A 23,021-nucleotide genomic window follows, 5' to 3' on the forward strand; every position below is an offset into this window, starting at 1 on the left:
TAGGATTTCTCAGGAACAAATTATGCCAAACCCATCTAATTTCTTTTTCTGACAGGTAGGGTTGCCAACCCTCCCAGATTGTCCGAGAGTCTCCCAGAATCGGGTTCGAACTCCCGGAGTCTACTGAAGCCAAACCGGGAGATTTTAGGCTACTAAAAGTCCGGCCGTGAAGTAGGGCTAAGGCAGTCTTCTCCCTACCTGCCCTTGGCTCCTCATGATCCCAGAAACAACTGGCACATCTGGCTCCTAGGCTCAGGGGGGTCTCTGCACCCTGCCCCAAGCGCCAACTCCACAGCTCCCATTGGCTGGGAACCGCAGCAAATGGGAGCTGCGGGGGCAGTGCCAGCGGGCAGGGGCAGTGTGCAGAGCGGCCTGGCTGCCTAGGAGCTAGGCATGCTGGCCACTTCTCGGGAGCCATCCGAGGTAAGCGCTGCCTGGGTGGAGACCATACCCCAACCACCTGCCCCAGCCCTGAGTGCCCTCCTGTACCCAAACTCCCTCCTAGAGCACACACCCCAAGCCCCCTCTCGTGCCCCAACCCCCATCCCTGAGCCCCCTCCAACATGCAAACTCCCTCCCAGAGCCCCCTCCCACACCCAGACTCCCTCTCAGAGCCTGCACCCCAACCCCAAGCCCCAGGCTCAGCACAGAGCCCCCTCCCACACTCTGAGCACCTCAGGCCCACCCCCCAAACCCCTGCCCCAGCCTGGTGAAAGTGCAGAGGGGCAGGGAGAGCAAGTGACGGAGGGAGGGGGGAATGGAGTGAGCAGGAGATGAAGCCTTGGAAAGGGGCAGGGCAGGGGTATGGCAGCAGGGCAGGGCCAGGGTGTTCAGGTTTGTGTGATTGGACAGTTGGTAACCCTATGGTAGTGCAACCTGTTCAGCGGCTGGGGGGAAGCTGTAGCCAGGGGCAGCAGGTTCGGTAGCCCAGGGGAGGCTAACCTGCCCCAAACAGCCTGGCTGTGGCCCTGCCCAGGCTCTGCCCCGAGGCCTTTCTCCCATGTCCCACTCTTCCCACCCTCACTCAGCCTCTCCCCCAAAGCTAGTAGGGCAGCTCAGGGTGGCTGGGGCAGGTCAGTGCTTGGGCAGGCAGCCTGGGACTCAGGCTGCTTGGGCCGGCCGGTCCAGGACAGGGCAGCTAGGGCAGGCCAGCCGGTGGGCTGGGACTCAGGGTAGCACTCCTCTGACCGTGGTGGGGGGCATTGGCAGCAAGTTATATGGGCCCATGGTGCTTGTGCTCCACAGGAATCTTCAGGAATGTGGATCCGGCTCCACCAATGTTTGAGCTTATATTTAATCAGAGCCGTTCCGCCCCACCCTTCAGGGTACATAAGGTCCAGGGCAGTCTGGGGGGTTACCAGGGGGCCTGATACAGGCAGCAGTGGGGTGGCCTGGTGCTGACCCGCCCTGCTCTGCCCCACCCCCACTCCACCCCTTCCCCCAAGGCCCCACCCTGCCTCTTCCCACCCCTGATCTGCCCCCATTCCACCCCTTCCCTATCTCTTTCCGGCTTCCACCCCCTCCCGCTAGCGACGCCAGGAGCCAGCAGAGTGGGGTAGGCGGGGGGCTGCATCACTTGCTGCTGCTGGTGCCAGGCCCCCCATTGACCCCTCAGGCCACCCTAGACCCCAGGGCCCCCCAAAGTGCAAGGCCTGGGGCGGTTGCCCTGGTCAGTCCCGGCTCTGCTTGGACCCATTTTGGGCACCAGCAAAAATTATACAAACCTGGCGCCCATGGTGGGGGGCTCAGGGCTCCAGCAGAGGAGGAGGGCAGGGTGGGACCAAAGGCTAGTCTCCCAAAATGGGGGTTCACGTGCTGCCCATAGCTGTAGCTATGATATATCTTGATTTTAGCAAGGCTTTTGACACAGCCCCACATGACAGTCTTATAAGCAAACCAGAGAAATTCACTTGAGATGAAATATTATAAAGTGGTTGCAAAACTGGTTGAAAGACTATACTTGAAAAGTAGTTATCAGTGGTTCACTGTCAAACTGTGAGGACTTATCAAATAGGACAGAGTCTGGTGGATCCTATGTCTAGTAGTAATATTTTCATTAACTTGGATGACACAGAGAAGAGTATGCTTATAAAATTTGTAAATGACACCAAGCTGGGAGGGGTTATAAGCACTTTAGAGAATAGAATTAGAATTAAAAATTATGTTGATACACTGGAGGATTGGTTTGAATTCAATAAGGTGAAATTCAATCGACAAGTGCAGAGTACTACACTTAAAAAGGAAAAACCAAATACAAAATAGAGAATAAGGATAGGCAGCATTATTGTAGACGAGGATTGGGGAGTTCCAGTGGATCACGACTGAGATTTAATGTAATGCATTGTGAAAGGAAAATATTCTGGGTTGTGTTAACAGGAGTGTATGTGTAAAATAGGGGAGGTAGTTTGTCCCACTCTACTCGGTGGTGGTTAGGCACCACACTTTTTTTCTTCAACAAAATGGACAGATTAGAGAGAATCCAGACCAGAGCAACAACAGTAATAAAAGGTTTAGAAAACCTGACATCTGAGGAAAGGTTAAACAACGGGGCATGTTTAGTCTTGGGAAAAGGTGGAGGGGGGACCTACTAACAGTCTTCAAATATTTCAAAGGTTGTTATAAAGAGGACTGTGATCAATTGTTCCCCACATCCATCGAGGGAAGGAGGGAGGATAAAATGTAATCAGCTTAAGCTGTAGCAAGGGAGATTCAGGTTAGGTATTAGGAAAAGCTTTCTTACTATAAAAGGAGAGTTTAGCATGGGAACAGGTATCTAGGGAGGTTGTAGTGTCAGTAATCAAAGGTTTTCAAGAATAAAGTTTTGTCTGCATTGACACTTTCGGTGTTAAAACTTTTGTTTCTCAGAGGTGTGAAAAAACACTTCACCCCACCTCCAAACAACAAAAGTTTTAACTATGAAAAGTGTCGGTGTGGACAGCACTTCATGATCTGGGAACTTAACTTCACAATGCATGGTGCAACACCATCAGCCCTGGTCAGTGGCTGGTGCAATAGTCTTCAGTAGACTATGTGTCGTTGATGATGATTTTAAGTTCCCCTACCTTGTTTACATTCAGTGCCATTTTCCTGCTCAGGAGGCAAGTAGCACAAGAGAACTAGTAACCTGGAATATGTTTTTAATGATTTAAAGAAACATTAAACAACTCAAAATATTTTGAGTAGAAGATAAATATAAGCTATCAAGCAACAGTTCATTAATCTTCCTTCTTGCCCCTGCTGAACGTAAAAATAGAATCTGGCATCTGGTAGCTACAGAACCACACTTTATTCTCTATGGCTATTACCTGAAGATTGCATATATCCCTGAGAGGACTAAAAGCTCTTGTACTGAAGGCTCTTACACCCTTCACCAGTCCCATACTTCAATATAATGTGTTGTCTGATTCAAAATAACTTCTTGCCTTTATTGAAAATCCAGCAAAAGAGGAAATTCACCCCACTGTGGAAGATTCTGCCACATAGCACCAATTAGCCTGGGGGAAGTCTACTGCTACTATGGCTTTGGTTATTTCAGTTCCAAAACCTCCTTTGGGTTGCGGAATAATCAAAAATAGCTGACTTTTTAAATGAGGTAACTTTCTACCTCTATTAGTAGTACAGAATATTGCATATTACGGATTAGCTCCCAATTTAAGTTATTTACCTACCTCTCTGGGATGCCGTGAAGATTTAATGAAAAGTATTTAAGATGTAGAGCTCTACAGAAAGGGCTATAAGGCTCAAGCATAAAAGGCACAAGACAGAGGAAGGAAGGAGCTCCACTTCTGATCCAGATTTCTTTGAAACATGGTCTCCCTATGATTAAAAGTTTCCTCTTCCCTCCCAAAAAAGTTACTGGAAGCTGGAGGGAATTAAAAGGTGTGTGGACTTGGCAGACAATCATTGATTATGGGTTTGGACATTATCTGGTGGCAGACAAAACCAGAGATCAAACTTGATGACTAGGAACCATGAGTTGCAGGGTCCTTTCTAAATGGCTGTAGGGTCAAACTCAAAAGCCATCATAAGAAACAAATAAAAGGAGTGTCTGTGGTACTGTGTGCTGCCAAAAGCAGCATCTTACTAAGAGTCATTTAGTCAGTTTCCTACTCCCTCTTTGTGAGTAAAATCACTTCTAGTTAAATCACTTATTGCACTCTCACAAAAACAGATCTGGTTTCCTTTCTTTATAGATGCATCACTGACTATTACTAAATTATTCAACAGAATTCAATGTATTTCCTCTGACATTGCTATCTTTAAAATAGGATATGCTAAAAACTGATTTGATGTAGTAGAGAATTTCTGCTTGTAAGCAAATGCCAATTCTACTTATTTGTGATGATCTTAGCTAGAGCTCATAAGGGAAAGCTCTTTGCTTTGCTAGGAAAAATAATCAATTTTAAACAATGCAGTTTTACTCTGAAAAGTGACCACAGCCTGATGAAAGAATAAGTGGTATTCTATTCTGACTGGCACATCAATAAAATTAACTAAACTACAATTGGAGAATCTTTATGGTTAGTGATGTGTAAGACAGAAAGAACAGAGCTTGATTTTCATATTCTAGGTGAATTTTCAAGGCTTGTAGTTGGGGAGAAGAGCTGAACAAAAAAAACTTTTAATTTGTAAAAAGAGACTTTCACCTGGAAGCCACTGAAACACAAATATGCACCTCTACACAACTATTCTGAGAGTCACTTAGACTAGAATCTCACTGTAAAGTCTGTGAAAAGTAGCAGAATGACAACACTGGCAATCCCCAAGCTACACAACCACCCCAGATGCATATCCCTTTGTTCCCCTCAGGTCAGAGGAGAGCTGAACAACTGCTACAGCTAAGAGAACAGTTCACTGCACCTGTTCTTTAATTCTTAGCCCTTCTGCTGAGAATGCAGATTAAGGTGTAAATTAGAGCCTACCACAATGGCTGTGTTGGTGATTGTGGTCAGACTACCACAGAAGCCATTAATAAGTCCACCTTTGCCAGCCATTACCACAGATCTCCCATTTCAAGTATGGGGAAAAATTGTGTGGAAACTTGATTTTTTTTAATGGCAACCAGAGGACTAATTTATAAATTCTTGTTATAAATGGAAACAATATAGAATTTCCAATATCTAAATGAGCTAACAGAACATCTTCCATATCAATGGACTGTGCTATGTTGCATAAATGTGGGATCACCCTTTTTTCTCTGAAAGCCCAGCATAAGCTATTCAAGGTCTTCCCAGAGTTACCACAACATATATACTAGTGTAACATGCAGATTTTGTTGGCCTTTGAGAGGCTGACAAAAGTGTCTTCAAGTGGCGTTTTTCAAACAACGATGTAATCACACTCTGCCATCACAAGAAGCAGGAAGAAAAATATATAAAATATATTTAGCAAAACCAGTAAAATTAAAGTGGAACAAAAATGCAGTCAAGTGGCAAACATTTTGTACAGCAGCAGATTTTACACAAGTTTTCCTACAGATACCTCTGCACTTATTTCATACTTTCTTTTTAAGGAGGAGGAAGCAAATAGAAATAAACTGAAGTTATGAAAAAAAACAAGGCATTTTTCTGAAAAGTAAATGGGATTTTTTTTAAACTCCAATTCAGACTATAGATCCAACAAAAGTAAGAGACAGACAGAAGTTTCCATAAATTCCAACTACACTGCCCTTCTTTTACAGATTACACTAGCAATTAAATACAATTACACTCATGGGATCTAGACATGATCTGGGCACCTTAAAGGATGTAGGTAACAAACATTTTAACCAAGATACAAAACAGGTATCTAATTTTTCTTGTTTTCCTGAGTCTGAGTGAGTTAATATTTAAATACATGTGCGCTTATCAAAATCCATATGCAAGATACAGTACATTTTCAACAGCAGTTTTTAAGAAATCATGAAAGTGCATAAAAGCCTGAAGGCAGGCAAAGAGTACTTTAGAAGAAAAGTCTTTTTTTCGAGTGGCAGAAGAATGTAAGCCTTCCCAGTATAGTGTTGATCTTGTGAGAGGACATCAGTGATCTTCCTAAGACTTCAAATGGTGTTTTTAGCAACGATGGTTTGAAGTAACAAAATGCCACTAAAGAGTATTGGCATACACCAAGAATTAAGTAACGTGGATACAGTACTAAAAATATTGAGTGTCCTGGCAACTTATTAGAACAATAGATCTGAAGGTAGCTTTCAAATCAATACACTTTTGCTGGGTTTATGACTTCTTTCCATGCAGTAAATACCATATTCAGCAACAGATCTGTGGTGGTTCTGACACACCATAGTCCCAACTGGTTTCTATTACTAATAATACCAACGACTGAGATAAAGCTAATAAAGTTGTAATGTCTACTCATTTGCAACAATAACTGGTAACCCCGAGGGCCAGTTGCTTGGGGGGGGGGGGGGAAGACACATGATATGCAAAGCTACTATATTACCCTGCTAATTTGTAAAGGCAATTAAAAATAATTTGACTGCATTAACAGATTTTAAATTGAAAACAGTTGTTTCATGAGACTTAAATATGTGCGTGGAAGTAAGCATTGTGATTAGTAACAAATCACAATTTATAGTTGCAGTATTATCTGGGAGTAATTTGACTACTCTATTACCCAGAAATAGGTTTTATTACTATTAACTGAAAATATTTATTTAATGACACTTGTTTTAGCAGTATCAGCCTTACTATGATGCTGTTTTTTGAATGCAGATCTCCAATGCAATTCCAAAAAGTCTTTTGTTTTTTAAAAATGTGCTTGATTAATTTAAATTCCTATGTTTCCTTATCCCACCAAGATGAAACTGGATAACAAATTCAGTGACTTATTTATTTTTAAAGATTAACTTCATATTTTTTCACATCACGATTGCAGATTTGCTTGTTCCCACTAGCTAATTTCAGCTTTGTCTTGCTGATCTGCAAAACATAGCTGATTAAATCATTTCACTGGGAAGACTGTTTCCCACATTTTTGTTTACAACAAATGGCAACTGGGGGGGGGGGGGAGGGGGAGGAGGGAAGCTATTGAATTTAAGAAATCTACAATGCACAGTCAAGACAAGTAGTACATAAAGGCAAAATGAAATTTTTTGTGCATACACTTACACAAATAAGTGTGAATAAAGGCTTTGTACCCAAATCATTCAAGTTTATTCCAGACCCCATTTGTTAATGTAAAGCAGATTAACTCAATATCTACATGAAAGGCTCTTTGATACTCTGCTGCTTTAAAATTGTCAGTTGCTCTCTGAGATTTGCTCAAAACTACTTAAAACATTTCTCTCCTTTACCCATGCTTTCCCTGGTCTAAAACAAGCCAATATAAATCTATTGTGGTCATAATTGTACTTCATAGAATATCAGGGTTGGAAGGGACCTCAGGAGGTCATCTAGTCCAACCCCCTTCCCAAAGCAGGACCAATCCCCAACTAAATCATCCCAGCCAAGGCTTCTGAAGCCAGTAAGTTTAAAGTGATACATAGTCAAGATATATAGCAAGCTGTAGTGTAATTTTACTTTCAGGGTTTGTGAAGCGGTTCTTTGGAACATTTAAATGAGCAGAGGAGAAAGGGGAAAGATTCAGAGTAGCTATTGATTAACCCAAATACAATTAGCTCACAGCACATGAGAAACCGGTGCTGCTAACTGAACATTTCTGAAAGACATCTGTACCATATATGTAGGTGTAACTTTATGTGCCACAGCAGAAGGATAAAGTTTGGAAAACATTTCAGTGCCAAGAAGTGAAATAAACTGTTTAGATGTTCAAGATGAATACAGATTTCTAGATCACGAATTTCTGTTCATATGCAGTATGTAATTGAAAATTCATTACATGCTTTTGGGGGGCAATTGTATTTTACATTTGTCCCTTCCCCCTCTTGATGAAGATACTGAATACTAGTTTTACTGTGTACCATCTATACAAGTTGCATTTTTGAATATTTAGGGCCAAATTCTTGCTCCTAGTTATGTTGATGTAAATCTAGAGTCATTTCATTAACTTTAGTTGTTACCCCAAATTTGCACTGATGTAATCAAGAGCAAAATTTGGTTTGTGATTTCATAATATTCTGTTTCTATTATATGACTGTACAACAAACACCTATTTGAGGGCCTGAATGCAAGTTAAATACTAGAAAAAATATCAAACAAGAATACATACAAATCATACATGGCCAAAACAAAATGTAACAAAAATCTTTAGTGGAAAATGTTACCCTCCCCCATTTATGGATGTTAAAAAATACATAAAGTGTTCATTTTAAAATTGGAAATTAGTTTGTGACAAGGCTTGATTACATAGCCATTTGTTTCCTAAGTTATTATTGCTGCAATATGTGAAGTATTATTATGCAACTTCACACCTTCAACTGTAATGTTCAACTATGTTCAGGTTAAATTATACTTGAAATTAACTAGCACTTCAATCCCTGTTTTTAAACTTGAAAGTCTTCTTAAAAATTACAATATTTGCACACAGACTGACTGACACACATTTGTCACCTTAAAACTGCAAGTTCACTGCATGGAGGTTCCTTATTTTGTACAAAAGGAACAACTAAAAAAGGTTTTTTATATTTTCCCAGTTGTAAAATCCAGAATAATCCAATGGCAGATTGCAGTGTCATGAGAACTGGGCTCAGGAAGGATTTTATCCACCATCAGGCACAGTGGATGGGAATGCAGTGCAGGTAACATCTTTCATTTGAAGAGGTGAGGATCATATACCAATATATTCTAAACTTTTCAAAAGAGTGCGGTGTGATAAGTTATAAAAACTGAAAAAAGGGGGTGGAAAAGTAGAATCTTGGTCTGTTGAGCAGAATGGATGGCTCATGCCTTGATTCCTAGGGCACTACCACAAAAAACTCTAGTGAGAACGATTCTGACAATTAACTGATAAGTTATGACCCTGTTTATCCGGGCCAGAGAAATCATGTTAACACCTACTAATAAACCACACTGTGCTTGTTAGAAAACGCTATATTTTTCCCCAAACCATGGATAGACAGGATCTAAACATGCTAGAAGCTGATTCATTAAACAACATGGTACACTGACCACTGTTTCTCTCACCAGCACTGACAGGGACCTTGTAAAATTGAGCTAGTGATTTTAGTTCCTAATCAAGTTAGTTGTTCATGTCATACCGCCCATCCTCCCCCCAAAAAGCAAATACTACTGTAATTGGCACCCTTGCGGGCGATCTCGGTAGAGGCACCAAAGACTGAGTCAGCACAGAAACTACCACCATCTCACTCTTTAGAACAGAACTGAGAGGCACACCGGAAGGGAAGCTTCCCTTAAAAAAAAAAAAAAAAAAAAAAAAGAGAGACCATATTTTACAGTAGCAATCCAAGCAACTAAATTTTACAGCAGGTGTTGTTATTACTGTGAAATACTGCAGTACTACTGCTGCCTGTGCTGTATCTGTCTTATGGTTACAAAGCACTTCAATTTTCAGTGTGGTCAATCTTCCACCTTACATAAGCAGTGAAATGAAAAATATTTAGCACTTACATAGCATTTTAGATCTTCAAAACGCTTGATAGATTTCAGCTAATCCTCACAACACCCCATGAGGTATGTAAGTATTCTTAGTTGTACAGATGCGGAAACAGAGAGAGAATTTAAGTGACGTGTCCAAGGTCACAGAGAGAGTTAGTGGCAAAGGTGGTGTTAGAATTTAGGAGTTTGTCTCCCTCTCTTGTGCTCAGCCCATTTGCGCATTCTCATAAAAAAAAAACCCTTTATTTTAAAAGGTGACTAAGTCATTTCAGTTTCAATTATATAAAATGTTTTATAATAGAAGTACTATATTTTTATTTTTGAACAGACTTTTAAAAATCTCTGTAATTAGAAATTAAGATGATTTCTTTATAATTAGATTTCTTTAAGAAATGCAATGGACTTTTTGGAGATTTTGGACCAAGCTTGTTCTCTAAAACTATATGGTTTAAACAACATATAGGATAATATCCAGCTAAATGTTTAAAACAAGGTATGTTTTAAAAGTTGTGGCTTAGGTAAGTGCTATACACTATCAGACAGAAGACCCAAATTCAAATCCCACACACACTTGACTAGCAGGATTTAGATGCACAGAGGAAACAGTTTTTTCCAAATTCTGAGGAAAACAGAAAGTCCTTTATCACTCAAGGAGAAACAACTTCTTGCCAACTGGTACAGCATTAAACAGACTTCCTATGCGATTTACAGAAGATAATTAAGATGTAATGAGGCCTGGAAGTGGAGGTTCAGTGAAGACCACTCCTCCCTAATCCTCATGGACCTCTGTTCCCCGAGTACTTGTATTTCATTACTCAACCAGATACCCCTTGTTTGCAGGACACTAGCCTCTAGTGGGTTGAAGCATAGGGAAGTAGTTAGGTTAGTGCTAAACAGTAGCTGTGTGGGGTTGGGAAACCCTGAAGCTAGAAATTATTGTTTAAACCAAAAAGAAGGGGAGGTGCAGGGAAGAGAAAAAGTATCTGGATCTCTAACTTCAGAATTAAGACTCTCTGATAGCAATCTATTTTGGTAAAAAGTCATCTTAAGTTTTGACAAAAATATAGTACAATTATGATACATGGTTTATAATTAAATCAATTTGATTTCTCTATGCCAATTTTTTAAAAAAATTGGCAATTTTTAAAAAGCATTATTCACTTTGTACGGTGAGTGGAAACTCAACGCAGTGATGTTAATCATATCAGTGTCTCTAAACAGAGGGTTGGGACCTGATTCAAAGTCCACTGAAGTCACTGGGAGTCTGTCGTATGGACTTCAGATCTTGCTCTTAGTGGTTGAGTTTCAAAGAATCTCATTGAAAGTTGTTTTTAAGAAGAGAACGTGATCAAGTAGTTTAGGTATTGAAACGGCCACCAGAAAGGGCATAAATTAACAAAAACGTATTCCCAGAACTTTAGTGACATCTATGAGGTTGTTTGTTACACAAACATGTAGAGATATCTTTGCATTTGCTCTACAAGAAACACTAGGTGGGGTGGGAAGATCAGTGTTTAACATTCTGACATGAAAGAAAAAAAAAGAACAAAACCAGGAAAAATATGTTGTCAAGCTTATGAGATATATGTGACAAAGTTAAAAAATTGCAAATTAAAAACACTGGACAGTGTCCCTTTAACATAAAACATATGTTTAAAATGAAAGAGCAAACAAATGTAACATTTTAAGTAATCCTTGACAATTTTTGAACATCAATGTAGCTACGAAAGCAGCTACATGATGTCAGTTGTCTTGAACACAAAATGGGCCAGATTCATCTAAAAGGTAATTGGTAGATGTACTATATTGTTTGAATGTTAAATTAGTAGGCTGATTTATTGCTGACTTAATTATTCTAGGGAATTCCCAAATTTCCATAGTTTATACAAATTTAGAAGTTTATATTGAGCAAATTTTAAGTAAATAAAGTAGTTCTGAAAATATTGGAGCCATTTGTTATGACAGTGGTTATTACTCTTAATCAGTAAGAACCAGAAAAAGTAAAAATATGTCATTATCCCTTTGAAGAATCTGCCCCAAAGGTTCAACTCTTGGTATTGCCAGGTAGATTAGCAATTATTACTGTTGCTCATGTTTCTAGGACTTAATGCCCTTCAGCCAAAGGACTATGTTTTGAAGAAACTTACTTTTATAAAAAGTAAAAACTCAGACATGAACTCTAAAAGCAGCGCCAATAAATTTGTCATCCATTTGCTGGAATAATTGGAAAACAGATGGAATAAATGCAGAAGGATACAATGGTATTTCCCCATCACTAGTGCAAGAGTAGTTTTGTTGCACACACAAGAAATCTCTTAAGGAAAGTGATAGGGTTTCTAGGAAGAAATCTAAAGACAATTCCCTGTCTTGCAAATATTACTAAAAATATATTCAAATAGACAATATACAATATTAACTGTGAAAGGATGTCTAACAAATTTTATGGTTACCTTTTAAAGTGTATGTTTGCTCCAGCCCAGTTTTCATATTAACAGTGGATTAAAATAAAAGTGAAAAAATTCTGTTGAAAAGATGGCACTTTCTGCCCTTGTATTCCATTCATATGGTTACATGCATGAATTTAACTCAAAAAGTATGTCCTGAATCACTATGACTAGCACAGTGGGTAATATGATTGGTTTTGAGATGAACAGCTGAAGGATGGCACAGAGTTGCAAACATGATGCTATACACAGCACTGTAAAGGTGTATATACTGTACATTTTATATAAATGTAAAAACCACATGGAAAACATTCAACAGCACAATTTAGCAGAGGTATCAAGCACAAGCCCAAGGGCCAAATTCTTCCCCACCCACCCACACCCTTCACAAAAAGCAATTTTATCTGGCATGCAGAATGTGCATTTGCCTCAGTTTTGTCAGGTTTATGACTACTGGCAAAGTATGCCTTACTTCCGTATTCTTGTGTTACTCTCCCTTGTTGTTCCACTATATCTGTCTATTAGTTGGCAGGATGAAACGTATGTACATCCTTAACTGCTCAAGTGCTGACACACAAAACTGAGCAAGAGCAGAGGAGAGCACAACAAATATGGAGGTGGTGGTGGGGAAAAAAAAAATCACCACAAATCCTAATTATCTTTCCAACCCTTGAATCAAATGTATATGGCCCTTGGGTAAAATAGAGTTTGAAACCCCTAGTCTAGCATAATTATTTTATCTAATGCCCCAACTTAAAAACAGTTTGTATAAATCAATAATTTACACCCTTTGAATTGTTATTGCTTAAGCAAACAGTTCAGTGTAGAAATACGTTGCAGCTGTGCGCGACTTGGATGTGGATTAAAAAAGATACTGAAAGTAAAACTACACATGAACATTGCATTAGACTCACACCCCAACATAACACACGTCAACACAAAGGGCTGCAACAGGTACACAGCAGCTTAATGCCAACATCCTGAACCAACTCTGAAGACTCAAATGTTGCCTTATATTTCTTGTCTAAAGTATATCACTTTTTTTTGTTTGTTTTAAATTAAGGCAATGAAATGGCTACAGTTCCTAAAGTTCATTTTAGGGGAACAAAAATATACACCTTCTTCCTTCTGAACTTTAGGCAGCAGAATATAATGTAGAAACCTGTATTACATAAAACATGCAACATCAGGTGATGTAGAAAAGCAAAACTAAACACACGTTAAAAAATACCATTTGGTGTTTTTCCCTTGGATCATAAACTCAATCTTCAGAGAGAAAAAATAAAGCTTCAATCAGCTACACTGTTTACAGTTTTGTATGTGTCTACATCATACTCTAATATGGTTTTCAGAAAAAAAAAATCTGTAAAAGTTTGTCCAGCCACTTATGTTTTAAGCTAATGGGGGAAAAGGCACTATTTTTCACTGTGCCCATATCTGTTTGCACATATATGGAATTTTCTTTTAAATTTCAATTTGTTGTTCATTCTCTACAACATACAAGTATGATAGATTGTGACTAACACAATAGCAGAAGCTGATTCAAAGTTGACTTCTCCTATTCAACTGTGTTATATCAAACTTCCAGGCTCTCTAAAATCTGAGATGGCTGCAAAGAACCCAGAAACAGGTACAAGGTTTAGTCAGCTTTCAGCATTTCTCAGTGCATTTTGCAGAAAGGGTCTAAATTAGGCATAGAGTTTTGTTGTTGTTTATTTTACACAGAGGAGTCCACCAACATTTGCCATAAATTCTTCTAAACTCTTTAGGAAGGCCATCTTCTGCTTACGGTCCAGTGAAGGAGGAGTGCTGCTTGCAGTAAGCTTGTTAAATGCATCTGCTAACCGCTGGTAAATGACTGGATCTTGCTGACTTGATAGTAATGTTTCAACTAGTTCTGAATATTCAGCCTGTTGAAGAAACAGCAGTGATTACTACACAGGAAATAGAATACAAATATATCCACACACCTTCCTTTGTCAGAAGGAAAAACTCCCACAAACTTAGTTTGTGGTGGAAAGTTATAAGTTGTTTCCAGAGATTTAGATAAGAATACCAAGTTACAGTATTTCATCTGCCAGGCTCATAAACAGGCACCAGAGGTGAATGTGTAGGTGATACCTAGTTGGGGACAGGTGGAGGGTAAGACCTTCAGCCAGACCCAGTGGCTGCCTTGATAAAGCTCTAAAAGCCTTCAGCTCCAGTCACAATTTTAGGGTAACTGCACCTGTATTTCCCTCTTTCCCCTCAGTGGTCCACTCCAGGAGTGCCCAGTCAGGTTTCCAGCCATCACCTGTCTCTGGGCAAGGACCGTTATCCCACTCCCTTCTGATGGGGTTTTATGGCTGCACAGCTCCCTGCTTTTACAGTGTGCTATCCCCATCAAGCCAGTCTACCTAAAGACTAGCATCTGTGCTTTGCTTTCTCTCAAAGGGATATGAATAATGTATGGCCAGCAACTACAAGTTATCACACAGCTCTTTCTAAGCAAGCACATTATTCTTAAAGTAACCGTGTTACAGAGAAAACATTAAAAAAACAACAAAGGTTCCTACATGCATGCTAAAAGCTTACCAGAAGTCACCCACCAGTCTTATGGGGCCCTAATAGGGCAAAGTCTCTCCAACCCTTCTACAAGGGTTGGGGGCTCCCTTTGAACAGAAGGCCGCACAGGTGCTCAGAGCTGCCTCTCCCACAACTCCGGACCTGCCTCAGTGAAGAGAGGCGCCTCTCCCCCCGCCAGCCCAGGTGTTGCTGCAGGGAGAGAGAGCTGGGGGGGGAGTCCTCTCTTTGCGCTGTAGCTCCCGTGCAGCCTGCACCTCAAACCCCTCATCCCTGGCCCCACCCTAGAGCCCACACCCCCAGCCGGAGCCCTCACCCCCAGCCCTGAGACCCCTCCCGCACCCTGAACCCCTCATCCTCGGTCCCACCTCAGAGCCTGCACCCTCAGCCAGAGTCCTCACCCCTCTGCACTCCAACCTTCTGCCCCAGCCCTGAGCCCCAACCCTGCTACATGAATTTTGTTAGGTGCACCAATATGGAGGTGATGCGTCACACATCACCTCCATATTGGTGCACATAACAAAATTCATTCCGCACATGCATGGGAAAAATTAAAGGGAACACTGGACACCACCACCATTAACAACATTGCAGCTGAGGTGAGTGCAGGGCCATTGCTCTTCCTGCTTGTAATGAGTCCCCTCACACCAGACTGCTTCCTGATTACCATTTCTGTCAGACTCATTCCCACACACTGCTTCTGTCTCAAAGTCTTTCACTGCCTCCCCACCACTTTTCTTTCACCCAATCTCAACCTCCATCCAGTATCTTTGGCATCCTCCAACCCTACCCTGCAACCTTTTCTCTTCCCTCCTAGTCTCCTGCTCACTCATCTCCTCTACATACATATTTCTCTACCCACATCTGTAAAGAGAAACCTTAATTTTTGAATAAAGTAACAAAAAATGGCAACATGAAGTGTGCAGTAACCTTTAAGGAAATGAGTGACCTTATATTTGGAGCCCTCTCTCTCTCCCTATTCCCTCTGTTTTTTAAATCTTCATTTGTCACATCATGCCTAAGTAGACAACGAGCATCCTGCACGCTCTCTGCAAAGTGCCTACCACACCTTTGTAAGCTGCATGAAATAACTGCCATTTTCACCAGCACAGATCAAAACATGAAGGCGGGCGAAGATATAAACAACATTTCTCACCAATGGCAAAGTAACAGCAACGAAACAGAGTTTGGTAGAAAGCAGTCTTGCTGTGCTACAAAAATGTCAGCTAGCTTTGTCCAAACAACTCCCCACTATATGTATACAATTTTGTATGAGAGGTGCAGACTGCTTGGCTAAAGCTCCATACAGTGTTTTGCAGAGAACAGATTTAAACATTTTATTAAAGCTAATATTAAAAGATTGTATAATATACAGGTTAAGAAAAGAGTGTCTGTACATCTGGGTATAGTGTTTAGATTATCCATAAATACAAAGTTTGTTTTAAAAGTCATAAGATACATATAATACATAATCAGCAATAACCCAAATTTAGATGAATAAAATTTAACAATACAGTTTTGATATTAGCATCCAAATATTCAGGTACATTACTCATGAAAAGTTATACAGAGAGTTGGTTGTGAAAAGCAAATATATCAAACAAGTGAAGATTGTCCCTCAGTAATTGAGAATTTAGGGTAGGCTGTCTGCTAGAAAATACAAGCCATCAGGGAAGTATCTGAGTTACCTTCCTGTCTGCGCTTCTCATCAGCACTGCAGCTCATCTCCCCTGGCGTTGCCGATGTCCAGTGATGTGTTCTAGGTAGATGTCTCTCGACCACCTGATGGCATCTGACACCATGAGTTGCCACATCAGCCAAATGTAGCGTTGACTGATTCCACATTCTCTCAACACTCGCTAGTTACTGGGGTTCCATGCACCCAGGGCTCCGACGATCAGCGCGTGAGTTTGAATCTCGTAGCCCCTAGCTCTCAAGGTGTTGGCCAGAGGGGTGTATTCTCTGAGAGCTGGGGGCTACAAGGTTCAAACTCACGCGCTGATCATCAGAGCCCTGGGAGCATGAGACCCCTACTACAACTCACATCATTCTTTTTCCTTCACAGGCCATTTCCTCAATTATCCAGTTAATCCATACTTCCCAAGTAAGAAACAGTTGAAAATCCTTGAAGAGTTATCACGAGAGACTAGCACTTCAGATCTTCAAAAAAAGATTGTTAAATGCTGTTTTTGCCTCAAAAAAGCAAATCACCAAACCAACCAACCAAAACAAAACAAACAAAAAACTAATGATGGCCCAAAAAGACACTTGTGGGGAAAAAATACCATCCTTTCAGTGGAGGGGCATAAACAAAAACTATGAAATACTGAAGACAGCCCAAATGACTGCTAGGAAGTGAAAATTACACTTCCAACTATTTCTAGGCTCATAGGGAAGGTTAAATGGGGTGGAGGGAAGGACCGAAATTTATCTGGGAGAAGATTTTGGTCTTTTTAATTTTCTTTTGTTTGGTGCCCAGAGGCTCATCAAATCCACCATTTTTCTTCAGCCCCATTTTCCTTCAGGACTGGATTGTGGGAAGAGAGGAGGATCAGAATTGCATGTTGTCGTTGCCAAATTTTCTTCATTTTTTCTCTGAGTATGGAAAGTCTGTGTGTAACATACGACTCTGGACATCTCATTTAAAATTTTGCCTTGCACTTCTGAACTTTTACATTATTTCCATATGAGTAAACTGCATTTCTGTTCAGGGCAATCAACTCAAAGGATGGCCTGTTGGGTCATGTCCAGTCGTGGCTATCTACAAATAAATAATGGGTATCACTAGGGAGAATAAAAATCCTGCCTGAAAGTATTATGGAAAGAGAGTTAAGACTAATAACTACATGTGCAGGACAAGACTAGTCAGTCACAGAAAAAAGGCTTATTCAGCGTACCACTTAGAGTGGAGATTGTAAAGACACCTGAATCATTCAGAAAACAGCTTTTTTTTTTTTTTTTTGGAAGGGATGATGTCATATCCTAATGTTAATACGGAACTGGACTTGAATAGAGGAGTGGTGGCTCACAAAGAAAATAATAGTTTTTCTTATAAAAGCAGTGAATTGCTGTAACAGACACAAAACACCTTGAGGAGACTGGACACTCAGGCCACATGCAGACTAGGAGCAGTTTACCAATACAGGAACATGGTAAACTTTACCAGCAAACGCTCCTATGCACACAGCTATACCTGCAAAACTGTGCTTTCTACCAGAACAACAACCCATGGGGACTTCTGCTGGTCAGGGTCCAGGATAACACCTCCTCACACCCCTGACTGACAGCGATGCCAGCAGAAGTATGGAGTACAGATATAGCCTGTCCTGAGATATATCTATAATCTGTATCTGTCTGATAGTTGTACCAGTACAATCCCTATACTGGTATAGCCTATTCCCCTTCCCATATGGGAATAAACTATATTAGAATAAGCACTTTTCTACTGATTTTACTGTGTCAACATTTGGGGGGGGGGGGTTCCCATTATTAGTATAGTTAAAGTGGTATAATATGTGTATGTAAACAAGGACTAAATGAACAACCTGGTACTGTGACAAATTTTTTTGCTGGGACACATCCACATATGGGTAAATACCAGACTTTCTACCATGTAAGGTTTTTAGTGTTTATTTTTGTATTATAAAGTTATTGCTCCCCTCAGCGATATTTTTAACAGTTAGTCTGAGGCATGTTAGCTGCCTGTTTTTATTCTCTCTTTATTCCCCAATACTTGGCTTTAAGCAGGGCTCAGATTGAGCTAATATGGCATACCAGCGTTGGTGTTCTAGGCACTAACACACCTGAGTGGATTATATGCCTGCACCCATACATCAAAGAACGACAGATACAGAACAGGTAAGTAACTGTTTTCTCTCTATCACATATGCAAGTCATCAAAATGAGCCACTGCTCACGGTAGATTATGCTGATGTTTAAAACATGATTGTGTGTGCTCTCTGAGCATCATTAGGCTCCTTAGGTGGGGCTTGAACATATCCCTGAGATCTGCTGGACTCCTTGGGTTTAGCTCCTTCTTGATTGGGAGAGAAATAAGTTGGTGATAACACATTAACCCTAGATATTAAAAAACCTGAAGCACCCAAAATCATGAGATTATAAATTTTGGGGTTCATTTTGTTTGCCTTGGGTCTCTGAGCTTTTAGGGTGCACTTGGGTCACACTGTCAAATGTTTTTCTTCACAACCATGAAAGTTAGAAATGTACTGCTCTGTTTTTAATGAAGGCTGAAATTTCTCATGTAACAACTTGTCTCCAGGAGCTGAGCTTTAAGGAAAATATCAAATATTGACAAGTGTGTGCAACTCTAACCAAGAGCTGGAAAGAGCACCCATCAGGACGGCATGCATGCCATGCACCTCCTTATGGCCCCTCCCTGGGCTATATAAGGGTGGTGGCACCCTGATTACCATCAGTTCCTTCGCATCCCAGGGAGCTAGAGTAAGTCTCCAGTGACGAGGGGCGGGCTGTAAAATACATGTCAGCACCCACATCTTGAAGAACAGTTACAGAACAGGTAAGTAACCATTGTATCTTTTTAGTCCACCTGCAGATGTGTATTCCATTCAGGTGACTCATCAGCTGTTCCCTCTGGAGGTGGGCTTAGAGTCTACTTAATTACTGTAATGAGATTTTAGCAAAATTTGCGTCAGATCTGGATGCACTAGTGATCATAGCAACGTGTGATGTGTGCACTGAGGACCATGTGATGGCCCTACAAATGTCAGATATAGGAACATCCCTCAGGAAGGTGATTGATGTAGCTTGAGCCCTTGTTGAATGAGCTGAGAGTCTTTGAGAAGGGGGAGTATTGGCTATCCCATACACTGTCATCACACAGGAAGTGATCCATCTGGAGACTGGATTATACTGCTTGGTCTTTCATACAATCCACAGAGGACACGAAGATGAGGAGATCATTTAAAAGCTTTGGTCCTGTCCAGATGAAAAGCGAATGCCCTCCTAACATCCATAGTACGTACACGTTCCTCATCCTTATTAGAATGTGGCTTAGGAAAAAAAGGGAGATAGGATTTAAAATCCTCTAGGACTGGAGAAGAGTAAGTTTGCCCTCTCCTCATGATCAATGGTGCCAAGAATCAGTGGAGCCGATGGCATCTCTTGAGGCAGAGATTGATTGTCTGGCAAGGACTCCCCCACAAGAAGAGGTTCAGGAGTACAGGCATCTTCCTATATGTGCATAGGTGCTTTGGAGCTTGGTCTGCCTCATGTCCAGGGGATATATCCTTAGATGGAGAGCCTGACCTGTTGGAGCGAAACCATCCCACAGGTTCCAGGGAGGCCCCTGTGGGAAGGGATACAGCATGGGAGGCCAATACATGATGGACCAGGGTGGTCTGTCCTTGTTACAAGAGTGGCTGCATTCTTGGTATCGTCTACTCCTCAACACTTGGATGACTTGTGCGACCTCTTTAATTGAGAGACAGAGAGAGAGGGAGAGAGAGAGAGGGAGAGAAGAGCTGGAGGACGCTGACTCAAAACCTGATGAGTCTTTTGAGTAGTCTATGAGCATCGGTGGAGCCCACCCCAGCTAGATACCTATATTTGTCTATTGACCAACGAAGCGGCGCTACAGTGAGTACTGGAGGTGGAAAAACTCAGACACTAATGTAAGGGCATTCCAGGGAGGTAGAGGCCATACAAATGGGTCTGGTACTGAGGAACATACTGCCTGATGGAACCCGTCCACACTCTGAAAAGCAACTGTGTACCGAGGTCACAGGTATCCAAGGTTGTAGGTACTGGGCACACTGAGGACAAAGGGTGCATCAGTACCAGCTCCACAGGCACAAAGACCATGGACAGTGCCTGTTTCTTCATCAGTAATGTGGCAGTCAGCATTTGCAAACTGTGTCCTAAAGCTGAAGGAGCGGATGGACCTGGAATTGCTGCGGGTACTGATGTACAGCTGACCTCCTGTGTTATCAAGTATACCAGCACAGAGAAATAAATCTGATGCTGCCATAAAGGCTTGTGAGGTGATAGGTACCAAAAGAAACAGTGCCAGACAGCGTACTGTGACATCCGTAGGTAGCAGACTTGACAGCTGTCTCTCGAGTCAACGGTACAGTACCAGGCTCCTCTCACCTCATTACCGGGGAGACATAGGCTGATGGGTCTTGATGTCACTGACAGCTTTTCTGGATGAAGAGGACAATAAATCTCTCTTCAATTTCTAATGGTGCTGATTAGTTTTATGGGTCATCTGGGGAAGGTGAACAAGCCCTTTCTCTTCTTGGGGTAGATACAGAGTCCAGGGGTCCACTGGAATTACCATACAAGTAGATGGTACCAGAGGATGGCTGGCCGAATGATCCAACGAATACCCTGGTGCCAACACAGGCTTTGTAGCCTGTTCCATCAGGTGCTGTTTCAAGTGAAGGTCTCTGGAAATCAGTATTAACTTTTTCAATGAACATTAGATAATGCACCTTACCTTAATGTGTTCCTCACTGAGACACAGTAAGCAGCATGTGTGCAGGTCACTATAAGGAACAGAGGCCCCACACGATGCCTGGTGCTTAAAACTCGGAGAATGTTGCATAACCTACTGCAACTAACTAAACTAATGTTACACTACACTACATGACTGGTACTAACTGCTACTAACTATTTACACTACAAACTCTCAGCAAGTAGCAGTGATGCAGGAAATAAATTGTGAGGAGAGAACTGCAGAGGGAGCTCAGACTTAAGCCGCTGATTGTAAGAAAGAATGGGGTAGGGATTGGTGCACCGCCACCCTTATGTAGCCTCAGGAGGGGCCACAAGGATGTGCAGGATGTGGGTACTGCTGCAGGGGGAAAAGTCTCCCGCTTTCAGCATGCTACGTGTAAACACACTTGCGTGGACTACGTCTGCAACCACTCGAAGAACCATTACCTTTTTTCCCCACCCTCTCAATTTGATCCCTAGCTGTAAAATTCCTAAACTGATTTAGCAACTGTTTGAGGAGACAAGCACTGCTGGACACTCATGAGAGAAAAACCTGGACTTCTGACCTTAAGGAAGGTGGGAGCAGAAGAAAGGAGTAACAGGCTAAACAGACAACGTGAGAACTGCAAAACTTTTTTCCACAGAAAGGTGTTTCAAGAAAACTGGATTTATGTCAAAGTGAGCACAGAGGGAGCCATAAAACCTAAGTAATACAAGTCTTTGTATAGTGATTTTAAAAAGTTAATATGGGACAAATTTGTAGTGTGGAAGAAAGGAAATTTTCCACAGAACCACTCTAAGCACATGTGCTATTGTATTCCTAGAACCATTAAGTTAATACATATCTAGAAATAAAATTAAATCAGACCCTTATTTAATTTTAACAACCATTCCAACTATGGAAGCCAGGATGGAAGTCCCTCTGGAATTAAATGTGCTTCACAGCTCAACAATGTGTATTGGCAAAAACCTGATCAGTAAATTTGATTTCATTTTGGTTCTACAAAGATGCTGGATGTCTTGGTGAATATTTCATGGAATAATATAGATCTGTCAAAATGCTAAAGAAAAAACAATAGGGAGCAAGTAAAGATTGACTACAATGAAGCCACGTACTGAGGGAAAAGGATATTAACTGAAAATCCCACCTCTTCTGATATTATTTAATTTTTTTCTTATGTCTTACTTGCACAGGAAAAATAATTAATTGCTGCCAAATACTGTTCTATAACTATTGCATTTCCACTAGGTATACCAGTAACCTTAGTATTATTCTGCATGCAAAATCGTTTTTGAACATTGCTTAAAAATGGGAAAATAATACCATACCTGATGCAAACACACTAATGTGTAGAATGCTTCACCTGCTGCAGTTGTCATCTCTGTATTGTGCTTTTGTAGTACCAGCATATCAAAGACCATCTGAAGAGATCAAACAAATTATTTAATTATCTAAAATGCAGACTGTTAAGCTGCCAATACATAACAAAGTAGAAGAGGAAATCTTGTTTAGGAAGCTAAAAGGATCAGACCTATTGAAGACCACCTCCTGAGATAAGTCTAAGTCCTTTATGGATCTGGGGAGAATATTGAATAAGAATAATAATATTGAATAAGGATTTCTGGAAATATTTATAGTTTATGCTTCTAGAGCTAGAAGACAACAGAGGACTATTACTGTGTTATGTAAATGTGACTTCTTTGCAGTGAAAAGGGCATATTGACTAAGTTTGTCTTTGGAAATTTTTTTTTTACATTAACTTACAATGGGGATTTTCTGAGGAGAAGATTTGATTAATGAACAAAGAGTATAGATTCTATTGTGAATTAACTGTCTATTAAGAGGTACACTCAAATACCAACAAACACTGTAAAAGGTGCAAACTGTAAGATAACCATGTCCTTGTCTTCACACAAAATTAAACACTCTTAATATTCTCTTAATTTGTAACAGTCATAAATGATCTTTTATTTATATGTTAATTTTATGATACAAGAGAGGAAAGATAAAAAACTGGGTATGTTT

At 40.9% G+C, this 23,021-nt stretch overlaps 1 protein-coding gene across 1 annotated transcript in view; it reads right to left on the reverse strand.

Moving 5' to 3' along the window:
* Positions 1–5,365: 5,365 nt before the first annotated feature.
* The window catches only part of XPO4 (exportin 4), a 129,998-nt gene continuing 112,342 nt past the window's right edge, over positions 5,366–23,021 (reverse strand). Inside the window, 2 exon segments of the mRNA XM_007059121.4 lie at positions 5,366–13,866; positions 22,325–22,417. Of these exon segments, the coding sequence (XP_007059183.2) occupies positions 13,669–13,866; positions 22,325–22,417 (291 nt within the window). The 3' untranslated portion in view covers positions 5,366–13,668.

Source organism: Chelonia mydas, chromosome 1, assembly GCF_015237465.2.
Source record: "Chelonia mydas isolate rCheMyd1 chromosome 1, rCheMyd1.pri.v2, whole genome shotgun sequence".
In the NCBI taxonomy this organism is placed as follows: domain Eukaryota; kingdom Metazoa; phylum Chordata; order Testudines; family Cheloniidae; genus Chelonia; species Chelonia mydas.